General features: G+C 48.5%; 1 protein-coding gene and 1 long non-coding RNA gene across 3 annotated transcripts in view; one reads left to right on the top strand and one right to left on the bottom strand.

Annotated features, from left to right (window-relative positions):
- Positions 1 to 11904, bottom strand: part of LOC122534998 (homeotic protein ultrabithorax) — a 134924-nt gene extending 123020 nt beyond the window's left edge. Inside the window, exon 1 of one of the 2 annotated variants that reach the window (XM_043666140.1) lies at positions 9728 to 11904. In XM_043666140.1, coding sequence (XP_043522075.1) covers positions 9728 to 10403 — 676 coding nt within the window. In that variant the 5' untranslated portion in view covers positions 10404 to 11904. The remainder of the gene's footprint in view (positions 1 to 9727) is intronic. The other variant, XM_043666141.1, reaches the window with a different exon arrangement.
- On the top strand, positions 4227 to 7702 carry LOC122534999. The gene is made up of 4 exons (XR_006308041.1): positions 4227 to 4496; positions 4573 to 4657; positions 4801 to 5030; positions 7607 to 7702. It is a non-coding gene; the product is annotated as an uncharacterized LOC122534999 (long non-coding RNA).
- Positions 11905 to 12748: the final 844 nt, after the last annotated feature.

Genomic DNA, 12748 nt, shown 5'->3' with positions numbered 1-12748 from the left:
CACGGACAGCCGATCGCGGCTTCGTGGTCGTGCGCGTGAAATTGACGAAAATGGAGGAAGAACGCGTTTACGGTTCTGTTTGTCTCACATTTTGCGACAAAGAGAGTGGCGATAAAATACAAAATAACAATAAGAGATAGTAAGAAAAGACACGCACGCGGCTGGTTAAGTTCGTTGCGTAATAGAAATAGAAAAAAAACGAAAAAAAGCGACAAGTGATACAAGAGACAGTTAAAGAAACGAGGAAAATGTATGTCGAAATGGTACGCGGTAACTCGCGATCTGGCTGGCTATGCCATGTGTTTCTACTCACGCGAGATAACGTATCCTAGGTATCCGTGTCCCTGGCAATTAGCCATTGCTCGATATTCCTAACTTTTTTTACGCTCGTGCCCTCGGAGTCAGCGAGACCTGACCCGACGATGAGGAAGAGGGCACAGGGAACAACGGTACAAAAGCATTGTGGCAGTCAGGTCGCTGAAAGGCCTAGGACTGGCAGGTGGTGGTGTTTGTAATGGCCGGCCATCGGCAGGCCAGGCGGCACAGCGCGCTGTAAGGCAGGCTAACCGTGGCAAAAACTGCCGTGAGTTACGAACGTATCCGTGTCTATTTGCGGTATCGACGGGGCCCCGATTACATCGACGCGCATTAATTGAATACGGGGCCACGGCAACCGCGATGGCGCAGATGGCGCCGAAATGCCGCAAGAAATCGGGACAGCAACGGCGAAGAAACCGATCGAATATTCTTTCCAGTACGCCACGATCGCGCCACACCGCACAACACCTCGTCCCTCCTCTCGCTCTCCTCTCCGCGCTTCGCGCTCTTTTTCTCCATACGAGTTGCTCGTTGATGGAAACGATGCGATACAGCCGCGATCATCGATTTCAACGAGTTCCACGTACATCGAGGCATCGCCTCGAATCGCTAAGTAACGCGACGATGGAAGATCGATGGGAAGAAGAAACGTTTAGCGATGTATGGAGATTGCGTTGCTCGTTTTAATCCACGAACCGATCGTCACGAATCACTAACCATCGCAAGCCACTTTTAATCTTCGTGTAATTGTTTTTCCAAGTTGGAACGATCGATGTGAAAATATTCGAACTCGGAGACGCAGATTTGGAGATCGTCGAGCGCGTCTTCCTATTTCTTTCTCTCTCTCACTCACACTCTTCGATGCGCAGAGTTTTTGCGTGGCAGTTCTACTCTCTCGTGTGCTTTCAACGATGAACGCCAGAAATGTACGAGCTGCAGCTTCATCTGCGAAGCAACGACGAGTTATTCCGCAAAAACGCGAGCAGGAACACTTTTCGATTCAATTATTTCGCCTTGTATCCATCTTTCCTTGCGGGCACACGGGCATACGTATCCTTTGTCTGCCGGTGTAGCCGTTCCGATCGTCGAGCACCTAAACACGTTCTTCGTGTCTACGAAGCGCGGCCGATCCAAAGTATGCATTATCTCAGCCTGGAGCAGCGAAATGGCAGTCGGCTGTATGGACGAGCAAGAAGCCGAACCAATCAAAATCGCGGCGTTTCTGCTGTCAGCAGCCTTGAAATCTCCGGCCGATATGACCAAACGAATTTCCCCCTTTCCATCCTCCGCCGTCCTTTTATTTACCCTACCATCCACCCGGACGTTCCGTGGTTTTTCTCATTTAACATCCTCCACCGATGAAATATGCCTTGTCCCGGGCGATTTACAGGCGTTTTCATTCGTGTCAAAACACACGAGCGCCATTAGTCTAACTAGTAATGTGATACGGTGATCGAAAGAGATCGATCTCGGGGGAAGAATCTAAGTTGGAGCTCTAGATAGAAGATAGAGAAATAGATAGATAGTCATTTTTTCTACTCTTTGACGGAACGATAATCTCAGAAACAGGGGGTAATTGATAAATAACCATTGACGACAAACGGTACACAGTGAGAGAGAATTAATCCCGGGCCACGAGGGCGATAACTCCTCCCGCATGAAATTTGCAAAACAGCCGGATAGCGTATGGGCTGTTGTCGTTGTGTAAAAGCGAGCCAGCGCACACGAGTTCGTACATGCGAACAGCTCGTCCATCAAATTGAAAACCCTGGTAGGCAGCCGGTATATGCTGCCGGCTCTGAACGTGCGATCAGTGCCTATATGCCTTTGCGCGCGCGTTACGCGCCACTCACGTTCCTCCGCTTCTTCTTTTCTTTCTCGCAGCTCGTAGGCACGAATAAACCATTCCTATTGTTTACCATGTCGTTACAGTCTTCGAACGTCGGCGATGTGTCTCGGCGGCCTCTCGAATAAAGACGCAACACCACGGACCATCGCTCGTCTTCGAATCGTTTGTTACCTTGTCTATGCGCGCCTCTCCTTCGCCGTAACACGTGTACGAGTGTCCTTCTTCGATCCTCGTACGAGATACCGGTGCAACGTTCCTACGTTAATATCACTCCGTTTATCTTATAATCGCTTGCACGCTTCCTGCCTCTCGTTTGTCTTTGTTTCCATGTCTGTGGTGCATTCGATCATTCACTTTAACAGGAAATAAATTTACTTTCGTCCCCCTTTTTTACAGCCTGATACCTCAAGAGAGATTAAATTTAGGTACGTTGTGCGACTATTTAAATTTAAATGCGAAAATACAGGTATAAAATATTGGAAACGGTTGTAGGTGGCGGAAACAAATTTCTCCCCCCAGGCATCGTTTCTATAATTACGTTCGCAACGAATACGAAAGTGCACAAAGGTTCTAGTTAACAAAGTTGACAAACTCTCATTTACTCTACTTTTTCCCCCACTCGAACAGAACGCGATAACCGATGCAGTAGCATTTTTACGCGTTACACGGGTAGGTAATGGAAGTAATGTTTAGCGATAACTAATAGCAAATAGTAGATGGTATCGAAATGGGGTCGCAATTATTCCGGACGTGTAAAGCTCTAGCTGAACGCTGATCGGCACGTTACCGAGTCGCGTGAAATAATATCACGGGTGTTTACGAGTGGCAGCAGCCGCGTTGTCGGTTGAGAAAAACGTGGGACAGGATGTAAGTGATTCCGCCGATCAGAAATTACACTTTCATGCGGTGCATCCCCAACACCTGTGATTAATGCCTTCAAGGTTTTCGCGTTATAACGCGCACCGAAATATAAAAATTGATTGACGATACTCGCGTTCACGATGAAATTATTCAGCGAGGCGTATGCAAATTGCGAATATCCTGATACATTTTGATCGATGTTTACAATTACTTTTAATGACACGCTTCTACGGCATTTTGTCTCACTGCGGCCGGCCTTTGGGGCCCGGTCATTTTTTCGCAACAATGCGTGCGCCGCCTATGCGCGGCACGTTAACGAGCGGGAATTAAAAATCAATCGGCGAAGTGTTGCGTGTAGAGAAAATCGGGACAACTTGTAATTTCGTGCGATATAAAACGATTTGTATTGGCGATGATATAGCTACATATGTTTTCCTTACCAGTAGAACATCAACAATTTAAATTCCTCCGTTTAATGCAAAGCGGGAGACGTTATAACAACTGCGGTACTATGTTCGTTCGTGGTACGGCGCAAACACACGCGTTTCACGTTCAATGCCGCGAAAAAAAAAAAAAGAAAAAAACATTTTTCCGGTTACATTAACCATAATCCTCACGCTTAATTCCCTGATTATTATAAAACAGAGACTACTTTTCTTCATCCACTCTACGCTCGATTCACACAAAAGACCATTGTCAGGAAGCCTTCGTAAGGTTTTCTCGGAGGAAACAAATTAAGATTTAACGTAAATAAACGATCGTTGGAAAATTAAACTAATAATCTAAATTTTTATACGTGATTTTCTGACGAGAGAGGAAAATTGATCGCTGGCAAACGTCGCCTGACGAAGTGGAAAATGTTCGTGAACGGATTCAAGAAATTCGACGAGCGAGGGCAGGATGAGGTTCCGATCAAACGTGAAGAGTGAAGAGTAATTTCCAGAGACCCGAATGTTTTTTGAGCGAACAGTACGCAGAAGCGGCGGGCGTGGAGAAGGGAAAAGGGCGTAGTAAGTCATACGGAGAGGCTCGTACGTCATCCTCCATCCGGGCCAACGGAGCAACACATGGAAAGGGTCTACGAGGCTTCTATACACGACGAACGCACCTACTTGGCTTGCCTCTTTAGGTCGAGGTGCACTAGTGTTCGCGCACCACCACGATCGTTCACGCACGCACTCACACGTTGGTCACCCATGCGCCTCCATAGGTAGGATAGGCCGAACCACTTGGTCACGGGCGTGCAGCACGCACGCCTATGTATATCCGACGCAACTGTACGATTCGATCTTTTCAATTTTCCGACTGCAAATTAGCGCCTTATATGGTCCGTGAAAAAAAAAAACAAAAAAAGAAAAAGAAAAAACGAAGCATCGCGAAAGGTGTGTACGCGGGAACGACACGACCGGAAACATCGACCACTCGTCAAGATGGAAAGTTCTCTCAGCCATGTTTGTCAGCCATTGAGGTATACATTCAAAGATACGAAACAACCACGCGCGTACGTTTATCGATGTAATTATTAATTATTAAATATCTTTCAGAGCCGTGGACGTATCGTGGATGAGGATTAGGGTAGCAAACGATTATCGAGGGAAAATTACGGCGAAAAAAACATAAGGGAAACAAGTGAGTCGATTATTACTATTATTTATGAGACGATTCCGTAGCAAACGATAATTAGCGGGTCGCGTGAAATGAATCCGTAAAAAATCGCCGGCCCATAAATGATTTGTACATACAATGAACTTCCTCGTGTTTCTCTGTTCTAGCAAAAACATTTCCACCACACACGAAGACGCGAAACGATCTTGGTCGATACACACGAAGATATGTGCTCTGTATTACCGACGAGCCTCACAGCGGCGATAGCGGTAAGCGTGGAGGCACATAAGAGGGAGGGGTAAACGAGCCGAGCCACGATTTCGTCGTCGTAAACGTCAACGTTACGGTTACAGCGTTGTTCCTAGCTGGTTTATATTGAACGAGGTTGCTCCCCGAGGTACGTAACACCTACTGGCAACCGTCGTATCGTCGAGTAGCACCATACTCGTTTCCAACTCGAAAGAGAGAGAGAGAGAAAGAGAAAGAGGACGGAGAGAAGGAGAGAAGCGGGCGAGACCACGTGGCTTTTACGCGGGAATCCCACTGCTTCGGCACAAGAGTTCAAGGTTTGTTAGCTCTCTATCCGTTCGTACACGATGCCGAGGCTAGATGAACCGTCCAATAAAGATCGCCGCAACCACCACGCGATATCGACGCGCGTAAATCAAAAACAAAAAAAAAAAAAAAAAAAAAAAAAAGAACACGGATATACAGCATCGGTTCGTTGGACTTCTAACACGTATTTTGCATTTTTTAATCAATTTCGGAGGGTCAGGCTTACGAGGGAACAGGGTTGAATTATCGAACGATTCGATCTTCACGGTACGCTTCTCTCGGCGTAATTTTTCTTTTACCCAAAGAACGCTGATCTTTTCCCCCCTTTTTCTTTTTTTATTTCTTTCTTTCCCATTAATGGGAAAAGACCTCCTTGTACCTTTCTGCTTAACATTTATGAAATTCGAATTGTGAAAAACGACCGGAACTAGTTCTAAACATAGCGTAATTAAAGCAATCGAATAATCGTTTTCTTAACGATTTCATTAATTTCTCATTAGATTTCTCAATGATCGATTGATCGATCTCTCTTTTTTTTTTTTTTTTTTTCTTTTCTTTTGAGACATTATCCCATTGGAAGACAGATGGAACGACGTGAAGCTAAAACTGACACCTGCAGAAAGAACGTTGTCGGGAAACGAGGCAGTTTTACAGAAAATAAATGAACCGTGGGGGTTGTACAGAGATAGCATTCGAAGCTCCGTCTTCACGCCCTCTAATTACCTCGTAGACGCGGGCCAGACCCTTCAATGAGAGGCCATAAATTTTCTTCCCGTTTGAAAACAGCCCCCGAAACTGATACTACCGCAGGACAGAAAAGCCTTTTGAGAAATCGAGTCAATGCGTCTCGTGGAATTGCCATCCAGTTGAAAGAGGAACGTGCCCGATAAATGTAACCAGCTTGTTCAATCCTGCAACGCGATAATTGTCGAATAGATACGGTTGATTCTTCTCTTTTCTTTTTCATCTTTTCTCGCCTCTTCTTCGTTCGCGGACATTATCTAAACAAATGTTGCCTGTACAAATAAAAGCACACGGATTTATATCTACGACCATTCATTATACGCACCCGATAGCGCATTATATTGCTTCATTATCGCAACATTAATAAGAGAGACATTTACATCTGAAAACGGTAGCAACACCGACGCTTCTCCAAGCGTCATAAATCACAATGAATTTCAAGCGCGTGTACCCTTTGATGTTTATCATGGCCAATGATACAAATGCATTCCGTGCAATCAAGTTTCCTCGGCCGATCGTGAGGCGTACGCGTCTGCGGTAGTGCTCCCGAGGAGCGTTAATGTCGTCCCGGGATCGTGTTCCCGTAACACCGATCCGCAATAAAATCGAGTTAATGATACCGTGTCTATGCCTCGCTGATTTGTGCGATTTGGGCGGCATAATCACTTCTTCAATCACTTATCGCTCACTTACCAACAACGTTTAACCGCCGATACCGTTAGAGGATCGATAAATCATCCTGTAGATACGGCATCTTGTGTGCGAGAACACTCTCTCGTTCGTTGTTTGATATTTAGAAAAATGGACGCGTTGGAAAGGACAGGGAGAAACGAACGGGCCCGACTGCTCTCACGCTTTGAACATTACAAAGGTATTTGAAAGTTAGAAGTATAGAAGTGGAAAAGGCGAAAAATGATTGGTTTTGGCAAAGGCGAGTGGAGATATATTTTAGGCCACAAAAAATGAAAAAGAAAAAGAAAAAAAGAAATAGAAAATGGTAGTTTCCAGAGTCGATGTTTTTCACGGTGCGCGGCACACCGACGGCCAATAAACACCTTGTCGACGGATCGGTTCGGTAGGTGCGTGCCGATAAAGCTAAATTATTTATTATAGGCCGTGTGCTACAAACGCTACGCGGTGAACGTTGATGGCTCTATATTTACCAGGGGAATTTAATCTACGACGAAATAATCCATAATCCTGTATCGATAAATTTCGCCGCGCGTGTATCGATTGTAGCCCCGGCGACGTTGAAGAGCACTTGCCGGCGAGCGCGAAATGAGTCAACGACTTTCGATCCGCGAGCACATAGAGAAACCTGTTCGACGAGAGTTTGCTAGGCCGATCAATCGCCTTTTCCCATTCCTACGATTCCTCCTACGATCGCCGCATTCCGTCGTCGTATCGTTGGCCCGATTTGCACACTCTCACTCTCTCTCTCTCTCTCTCTCTCTCTCTCTCTATTTCTCTCTCTCTCTCTCTCTCTATTTCTCTCTCTCTCTCTCTCTGATCGAACGATTAGATCTTCTCGTTTCTCCTTCGTCGATAAACGCGAAAGGGTAATGGCAAACCGCTTTCCGCCTTCGTCGGATCGAAGAAGCGAGAAACGATCGCGCGCGCGTGCACACGGCCGCGCGAGCCGGGACGATTCATCGACTATAAATCTTGTTGCAGTTATTGAATGGAAGACGCCGAGTTGATTCAGGAATACGCGAGCAAAACGACGCAGCCGGGTGAGGGGAGATTTTTTTTCCTCCGGGCCGATGGAGCCGGGGCCAGGGGCCGAAACTGACGTTAGATGGAACGAGAACGGCGCAACATCGCCGCACCGCCGCCGCCGCCGCCGCCGCCGCCGTTGCTGCCGCCTTCTCTTGAATATTAAATTCTTTCTCCCGATTGAATTTAGTATTTATAGAAGGACGTAAAAAATAAGGTTCGTTCAATAAAATCCCGTTTTCTTGTCTTTGAATAAGCACGCGCCTACGTCACGAAAGCTCGTAAAATAATCTCTACACCTTTTGTATGCATAAAGAGAGAGGGGCCTCCACCTTCTCCTCCTCCTCCGTCTCCTCCTCTTCTTCGCGTTCTCCGGCGAAAGGAAAAAATAATAAAATAAGAGGAAGAAAACAGAAAAAGAAGAGGAAGAAGAGTACAACGCTGGGGCCTTAAACCGGACCGAAGGGCGCGAGAAGGAGGCTAGAAGAGAAACATTGTAAGTAAGAGCGAAACAAAACACCGTAGGAAGAAAGGTTAACACAGGGAGGGGAGAGAGAGGTACGAGCAACGAAAGACGAACATCCTAAAACTCAGCTGAGTTGGTAGAGAGAAAAGGCGGTGACCAAAAAGCGAGACAGAGCTCGGTGAGGCCTCGGTTGATTATATATCTGCCTACGACAAAGCGAGAAGCTGCTAGGGAACCTCTCGGCAAGAGGGACAAGGACATCGCTAGAAACAGCTGACTACCGGAATTCGGGGTTCCGGAGGGGTGAGTACGACGAGAAAGGCACTTGAACCCCAATTGGACGAGGGCTTCCCCATTATACTCGACGTGCCCAACGATTTTACACGCACTTGACTCCATTCTACCTATCCACCAGACGTAACTTTATCACTGTATGACCGATTTTCCACGATTTAACGTTCGTTTCCATAACGTAAATACTACGTACAGAACGCAAGACGTACGACAAATGTACAACAGTGGAAAGTAAGTACGTGTCGTGGAATCGCTTTGATCTTTCAAGGGATTAAAAATAGATCTTCTAGTTTTAACGAATGCTAACGTTGTGTTAACCGAAAAGACCACCTCGCTGGTCGCGGACCTTTTACCTAGCCCAGAGTCCAGTGGGACGACGTGCAAAGCTAAGTGGCTCTAAATTGACGGAGAACACGGAAAAGATTAATTTTAGCGAGAAACAAAATTCTCGAGCGTGAGACCATGGACACGTGCCGTATTTTTTTTTTTTGTTTCTTTTTTTTCTCTTTACAAACGATCGCAGAGACTGGAAACGAGGCGCGTTTAAAAGAGGCGTTCCCTCGCGCGAGAGAAGCAGACGCACACATATTAATGATAACTCGAGTTGTCACTTTGCACGTCGCTTTCACACTGGATTAGTTATTACCCTCCTCCCTCTCCTCGTCCACCGGCATTCGGTGCATTCATTCGCGCAGAAGGCAACCGAATATTTTTAGTCGGCTGCCAACTATAAATCCGTTATCTCGGCTACGCTTCATGACGGATACGTCGTATTTCAATCGACACACAAATAGACTCGGCTCGAAAAAATTACGAGCAGTTTCGACGTAACAACAACACAACGGCAACTTACATTCGACGATTGTATACAGCTCGTGTCTTCCATTTTTCAAAGCGGAATCAAGGGCGGTATGATTTGTTTAGATATCGGATCCACACGAAACGCGGAGTCCGAGTTTTTGCGGTAAAATTCGCGCGGGAATACGACGAAGCCCGTGGTAGAAAGAAGAGGGCGGATGAAAAAGGAAATTGAAAAGAAACGCGGTTCGATTCGTCGACTGCGAGTTCCACGCGGTTCGAGCGTTGACCGTGAAACGTTCGACGAGGGCGATTTCGCCTGGCGTATAATGGAGCTGGGTAAACTCGATCCACCACGCCTTTCCCGACCACGTGGTGGCCTTCTCCACACACTACCAACCCGCCGCTTGCTCTCTCCCCTAAGCATCGTACGGTCGCTTCTCTATATTTCATCACGGCTGTTATGATAATCGTTGCGCGGGACAGAGAGAGACAGACAGATCGTATGAATGTAAACTCACCTGCTATAGCCATCCAAGGGTAGAAGGTATGGTTGGTGGGTTGCTGATGTAGTTGCGTGGCAACCGGTTGGCTCGCGGACGAGTTCAAACTGCAGGTGTTCCAGGACGACGTGAGGGACCTCGAGGAACTGTTGTTACCAGGACTCGATGCCGGGTCGCCGCCTACGAGACCACCGTAGCTACCAACCCTCGTACCTTCCGGAGTGCACGCCGATGGACGAACCACCGAATTGCTTTGACTGTTCGCCCCCGAGGTCGCTGACTGCCAAACGTCCTTGACGGCCGCGGCTGCCATCACCGCAGCGTAACCGTTCTGATGCGCCGATGCTTGATCTTGTTGCTTACAGTCCTTGGTCGCTGTGGTCGAGTAGGAAGAGGTGGTGTGTCCAGTCGCCTCCGGTGTCGTCGAGTAAAGTTTGCAGGCCGTCGCGACGCTCGCGTCGTACGGTGAGTCTTGAGGTGGCCTCGTGTTCGTACCTCCGCCCGGGTGTATGCCCAACGATGACGAAGTGTGATGATGATGCTGCGTGGACGCGTAAGGTGACATGCCCAGGCCAAGAGGGAAACTTCGATAAGCCGCGGCCGTGGCTGGATCGTGGTGTTGACTGGCGGCTCCAGTCTGATGGTGGTGACTTCCGTAGAAGCCACCCGCAGTCTGCTCAAAATACGAGTTCATTATGAATTCACTTGCACTGAAACACCGCCACTCAGAGGAAAACAAAAAAAATAACACGCGTGAGCGAGGAGGCGAGAATTCAAGAGCCTCGGTGGTGTCGCGAGACAACTGTTCCTGGCAGAGGTCTCTTCCTTCTTCGAGCCTTCGTGAGAGAAGGAGGAACGAAAGGACGCACGATTCTGTTTACTTTGTTGTGGCTTTGTTTGTGGCTAGTCGCGAGCGATGTTAAGAGTCCATGCTCCGCGAGATCCGATGTCTCGGTTCGCGTTTCTCCAAGTTTGTAAAATAAGTTAGTCCCCGTTCACCGTTCGAGAGGCACCTCGACGAGAGGTGAAAAGTATAGTGGCGGAGATGGTCGTGGTTCCGACTCCGTGTGTCCGGTGGTGGTTCGCGCCAAAAGGCGTGAGGTAAGCGCGTCGCGTTGAGCTCCGATACGCTGTTTGACGCGTGTGGCGACAGGTGACAGCGTCGACGAGGGACGAGCAAACGGGCATTAAACCGTTTTAAAAGGTCATAAAAGTCATCGGTAGGTATAAGCGGTTGCACCCAAGAGTGTCAATGTCAGTAGGCCGTAGGAGTATAATTCCGAATGGGATTCATGGCAGCGGCGGGGGCCTTTTTATGGGCTTGTTATGGTTACCGCTACCGGTAAGAGCGTAAACCGGCGGTCTAGGTAGTGGAAACGGGCGATGATCGTTAAACCGTTACGACGCAATAAACCGGGGTAATAAGACGGGCTATAAAACTGGCTGTGGGCCTCTCTACCGCGTGCGCGCCCGTCGACGATTCAGTCGGCCGGCACGCGACGATTTCTCCCTCGCGGAACACCTCTCCTCTTTGCCCTCTGTACGTTTGTCGTATCGAAATGATTTTCTGTACGATATGATACTCTCTGTGTTATTCGGTGACACAGAGGGACCCGGGGCCCGGTGCGTGTCTCTCGGAAACGTCGGTCGTACTTTTTTAAACGACTTGAAGCAACCGCTCCGACTCCGTCTCCGCACTGCACTAGCACTTGCCGAAATGTGACTTCGCTGATGACTGCGAGGTTCGGTACGAGGCGACGTACGAAGGGGATCGTAACGAACCACGGTATGCCAGTGCGGTGGTCCACGGCACACTACCGCTTTTCTCGCGCCCCGTGTACCGCCACTCTGTACCGTCCTCCGTCTCTTGCTCGCTCGTTCGCCTCCTTTCCTCTCTCTCTTTCGTCATCCACCTCTCTTCCTTCCACCATCGACTTTCCCGTCTCTCTTCACTCGCACCACCACGCTCTTTCACGCTCCGTCTCTCGTCCACCAGCCCCGGTGTTCCTCCTCTTTCTCTTTTCCACTATCATTCCCTCTCTTCCTTCCGAAACCGTGGCCGTCTCACTCGCGCGCGCACGCTCTTCCACAGTGTACTCCACACTGCAGCGACGAGGAACGCGCGATGCTCTCCCTCCTTGTCTTTCGCGCGTCGTCCCCCTCTACGACGCGATAACCGACTTCTCTCGCTTGCTCCGTCGTCGCTCAACTCCCTCTCCCCCGCACGCTACGCCCCCTCCACGCTTGCCAACTCATCCTCTCAATCCGTCTCGCTCCACCTCTCGACAACGCGTCGCGTCGTATCTCGTCTCGTCTCGTCTCGTCTCGTCTCGTCTCGTCTCATCTTGTCTCGTCTTGTCTCGTCTCGTCTCGTCACGGTCCGTCTCTCTTCTCCCGCTAATTCCTCACTCTTTCTCTCTCGATTACACTACACAGCACCCCCTACCGACTGTTCGAGTAACTCAACGACGTGCCGCGAGATTAAATTCGTATTTGCCGATGTGCTTCTCCTGGATGCGCGGCACTTTTTTTCATTTCGATCAGCAAACCTAAATAAGACGGCCGTCGAGACCGGAAGAGGTGAAAAAAGAGGAGCCAAGAGAGGATCGTCGATCGTCGAAAAGGAAAATAAAAAAAAAAACAAAAACAAAATCGGAGGATAAACGAGAAACGAAAAGAAACGAATACACGTTGCTTCTATGTTGGGGTGCAAGAGGTACGCCAGAGCGAAGGTAAAGGTAAAGAGAAACAGAAAGAGAAAGAGAAAGGCAGGGGAACGGCGAAGCAGCAGCAGCAGCAGCAGCAGCAGTGGCGGCGGCGGCGGCGGTGGCGGGAGAAAGAGAAAGAAAAAGAGACAGAGTAAGACGTGAAATTACGGCAACTAAGAGGGAGACGAGAAGTGTTGGCCCGCGTAGCTCGGACATTGAGAAGGAGGGGAAAGAAAACAGGGTGCCAAGGGAGGAGGTTATGCTTAAGGACCAATCAGAATTGAATTCGTCACGAGTACCACGCCGGTATAGCAGGAAAATTCCTACGCCA

This window comes from Frieseomelitta varia, unplaced genomic scaffold (assembly GCF_011392965.1).
Source record: "Frieseomelitta varia isolate USP_RPSP 00005682 unplaced genomic scaffold, Fvar_1.2 scaffold_659, whole genome shotgun sequence".
NCBI lineage: Eukaryota > Metazoa > Arthropoda > Insecta > Hymenoptera > Apidae > Frieseomelitta > Frieseomelitta varia.
This window is presented reverse-complemented; position numbering and strand designations above follow the sequence as displayed.